The sequence below is a fragment of the Formica exsecta genome, unplaced genomic scaffold (genome assembly GCF_003651465.1).
Source record: "Formica exsecta isolate Colony F162 unplaced genomic scaffold, ASM365146v1 scaffold175, whole genome shotgun sequence".
Classification (NCBI taxonomy): domain Eukaryota; kingdom Metazoa; phylum Arthropoda; class Insecta; order Hymenoptera; family Formicidae; genus Formica; species Formica exsecta.
The window spans coordinates 886,361-889,478 of record NW_021849067.1 but is presented as its reverse complement, the minus strand read 5'-3'; the positions used below and the strand labels follow the sequence as shown (position 1 = coordinate 889,478).

Below are 3,118 nucleotides of genomic sequence, written 5' to 3'. Positions count from 1 at the left end.
GCTGGAATTGCTCAGAAGCGGAATCAATGAGGATGGCGTCCATCAGCGAAAGCAAGCATCCGAGTCAATAGCAAACTACCTGACGCACCGTCCACGTACGACGCGTTCCGCTGCGACGATTCATTATCGACATCACGCGAAACATACGAAATACCGTCGAATAAATATCGATGATAGTGAGAGATATATCTCGAGATAGCAGCGGCCTTTAGTAGCCTTTAGTAGCGAACTTGTTAGCAATATCCATTTGATTCAAAACATCTTAACGCGGTGCTGAGAAAACAAAGCGAGTCAAGTATATTGAGTACAATTTCTGAGCTGATGACACATGTACCGAGACGACGCATCTCGGCTCCCTTCGATCCTCGTGTCGAGACATTCCCGTATTGCCGCACTCGAATTCCTCGAGTTTGATCGAAGGGACGGTCGACGCTCGTCGATTATCGCGTGTATTCCTTCCAACGAGTATCTCAATGATTCATCCGCGGTACAATTCTTTCATTTGAAAAAAAAAAATGAGAAAATGGAAAACACCTCGCATACAAAAAATGTGATGTTCGAGACAAAACATTTCCGTATATATTATTTTTTTGAAAATGACAGGAATCATTGAATATTGTCTTCATGCAAACGTTAGTATCGCGTTTAGTATTGTCGCAAGTCATTATCAAGATAGAAAAAAATAAAAAGAGAGATACATGCATCAGTTGTAAAAGTAGTGCCTTTCTACTCTCTTTCGTAAGAAAGCAAGACGTGTAGCTTCGATATGTTTGATCGGAAAAGATCAAATGGAATCGCTCGTTTATCTGTCTTACATCCGCGACGAGCGTCGTTCAACGACGAATCGCTGTGTTATTATGAGCGCAGGACGCTGACACATGCTAGTAACAAACAAATCTTCTCGTAAAACACGAAATTTATAGCCGAAAATCGCTAATAATAGACAAGATAAAACCTTTTGATGCTTGGTACATGCTATCCGTATTCGACAACAAACGCTGGTAAAAAACCTTGATCCACAATTTGCTCCTGGATAATGATGTATCACGAATGAATGTGTTCTATGATACCTCGCGGCGTTTGCCCCGCGAACATCTGGTATATTGCGATTTACTATAGTTTGCATTGTATGCTTATAATAGGCTCTTCCAAAATAATCTTTGTGAATGCGCGATTAATCGTACCATTAGTATCAAAGGGTTAATAATGAACATATGTGTCTTATATGTAGAAGTCTCTAGGATTTAAATTTAAATTATATAAATCCGACGTCTTACCAGAAAGCAATAGTTTCATAAGCGCATATGAAATACGTTTCGCCGCTCAAAATAAATATGCTATCTATTTAATAATTGGTTAGAAAAATCTATTGACGTCAGATCGCCATCCGACGTTGAATTGTTATGTATTGACAAAATATTTTCTCAACACGCTTTGCTCTTAATGAAATATCATTTAATAAATCTTAGGCATATGGAACATACACGCAATGATACACTTGTAGTGAAATCAATCTTTATTTCTGTATATCTGTAAAAAAAAAGTATATGTAAAAGACAGAATATGTCATTAGAGAAAGATAGAGAGAAAGTAGAAAAACAAATATGCTAGAAAAATTAATTCAATGACTTTGTATAAGCGCAGCTCATAATTTACTAATTTCATAATAGAAAACCTAATTATATTTCGTCTGTGTGACGTTTACATGAAAGGAAATTGAGAATTTCTATTTATCTTCTATATTCATCTTATTTTCAAAATAATGAAGTGAATGTGGAATGAGATATGTAGTACATGTATGATTCTGCAAGATATTAGTCCCAATCATTTTTCATTAGTATTTGTTCAATACATAAAATAAATATATCGGTTATTGCATTTCAAAATCAAGGAAAATGCTATAGCACCCAATCATATTAATCATACACCGTTCTCGTTTTATTACTTATTTATTTATTTAGATAAAAAAGACTTGAATTTATCTCTGATTGCATACATAATCGCTAAAAGATTTATTCATGATTTTTTTTACACATATCATTTTTGTATTATTCGAATTCTTTCATATTCAGATTATGATTACTTGATTTCTAATTTAAGCAGCATTAAAAAATGCTATTTTAAGATGCAATAGAATGGGATTAATATGTTTTCTTGGACATAGCTTGAGGCTGGGCCTCTTTGTCATTTCGTTTCAGCTTCTTGTAAATAATGAATTATTCTACGTTAAAATAATCCCGGATCTTCGATAATATCGACTATAATAACAGCAACATTTTCGTCGTACTACATTGTATTACAACCTATCATGGTACTTTGTTGTATCACGCTGTGCTTAAAAAAAGAAATCCGAAATGCATATTTTTATAATTATATAATTCGTCCAAAGTATATTCTAACAGTGACAGAGAAGGTGCTGAAGACATTAAACGACAATTCAAATTTGTAGATACTCTCGAGAGTATAAAAGAACAGCTTTTCTAAATGCTTTGTTACACGTTTTTCATATTAATTACGCACACATCTGTCACTCATCGCTTCGAAATACATTTAATAATAATAATAACAACAACGACACACAAACGACTCTCTATTCGAACTGTTCGAAATTCCTGCTTACTGCAGAGAAAGAGAGAGAGAGAATGAGAGAACGTAAAGAAACGAGAGCGTGGCCTAAACATTTACAAAAGCGAATACAAATAGTATCTTTTTAATGTATAAAATAGTTATCATTAATGAAAGTGTATTCTAATTTAATTTTTCATATTTCATATTGTATACGTGGTTCCTAATTTATTACTATTATTATTATTATTATTATAGAAAGACATTGCAAAGCAGATAAATTAAATGAACGTAATTATATCAATTATATAAACTCTTACTGCACGCGTGTATTGAATCTCGGATTAGCGAGAAAATTAAAAAAGAATTAGAGAAAAGAAAGGTGTCAAGTAATTGTTCCCTTGCTATTGAAATAGCAAATTGTTTGCAAGAAATACAAAGAGAAAAATAAGAGGCAAGATCGCGCGCATACCGCGTCCATTAAAAACTCGATACTGATTATTCACACATCTCTCTATGAAATTACGTTTAAAGACTGAGCTAATAATATATA

General features: G+C 33.5%; 1 protein-coding gene across 1 annotated transcript in view; it reads left to right on the top strand.

The window, feature by feature from the left end:
- LOC115233448 overlaps window positions 1-3,013 on the top strand; it is a 22,555-nt gene extending 19,542 nt beyond the window's left edge. Inside the window, exon 7 of the mRNA XM_029803878.1 lies at window positions 1-3,013. This exon is cut by the window's left edge and continues 7 nt beyond it. Coding sequence (XP_029659738.1) covers window positions 1-71 — 71 coding nt within the window. The 3' untranslated portion in view covers window positions 72-3,013.
- The last annotated feature ends 105 nt before the right edge of the window (window positions 3,014-3,118 follow it).